The 567-nt window shown below is 46.7% G+C and overlaps 1 protein-coding gene across 3 annotated transcripts in view; it reads right to left on the bottom strand.

Moving 5' to 3' along the window:
* Positions 1-567, bottom strand: part of SORCS1 (sortilin related VPS10 domain containing receptor 1) — a 275,703-nt gene that overhangs the window by 227,474 nt on the left and 47,662 nt on the right. For all 3 annotated transcript variants that reach the window (XM_007470452.1, XM_007470451.1, XM_007470450.1), the window contains exon 2: positions 42-200. In XM_007470452.1, the coding sequence (XP_007470514.1) occupies positions 42-197 (156 nt within the window). In that variant the 5' untranslated portion in view covers positions 198-200. The remainder of the gene's footprint in view (positions 1-41; positions 201-567) is intronic.

Raw genomic sequence — 567 nt, forward strand, 5'->3', positions numbered from 1 at the left:
CAACCGTGCACCACCGTCTCGAACAAGGGGATCACGCTCACCTTTTGGTCTTGGCTGTAAGCCAGAATCCAGTCCTCTTGCTTGGGGTGGAAAAGTAAGCTCTGGATGTAAAAGTTCAGCCGGTACTTTTGATAGGTTGCCCCTTCGTCCGAGCTGATCAGTAAACTGCTCTCAATCTCCGGGTCTGTGAGCAACATAATCTGCGGCAGAGAATTGTTCAGGAAAGAAAACAAGAGAAAAGGTAAGTGTGCAAATTTACAAGGCTTAAAAAATGAGCTAAATTTTTGACAAGGGAGGGAACAGGAACAGGCAGAAAATGCTTGGCCAAACAAGGACCTTGACTCTGTCAGGTTTGCTCTCCTACCTTGGACCAAGGCCATGAAACTGTTTTCACCAAGAAATCAAAGAGGCGGGACAGACTGAAAGGAAGGAGGAGGAAATGTAGGAGTGCATTTTCTTCCCTCCAATAGGGCTCCTTGGTTTTTTTCCCCAAGGTTATTTCCTTAATCTGAAATATTTCCCATTGTTCCCCTAACCCCAGCCCTCCTTCCTGCTGAGCCTTGCCTA

Source organism: Lipotes vexillifer, unplaced genomic scaffold (genome assembly GCF_000442215.2).
Source record: "Lipotes vexillifer unplaced genomic scaffold, Lipotes_vexillifer_v1.1 scaffold916, whole genome shotgun sequence".
Lineage (NCBI taxonomy): Eukaryota > Metazoa > Chordata > Mammalia > Artiodactyla > Lipotidae > Lipotes > Lipotes vexillifer.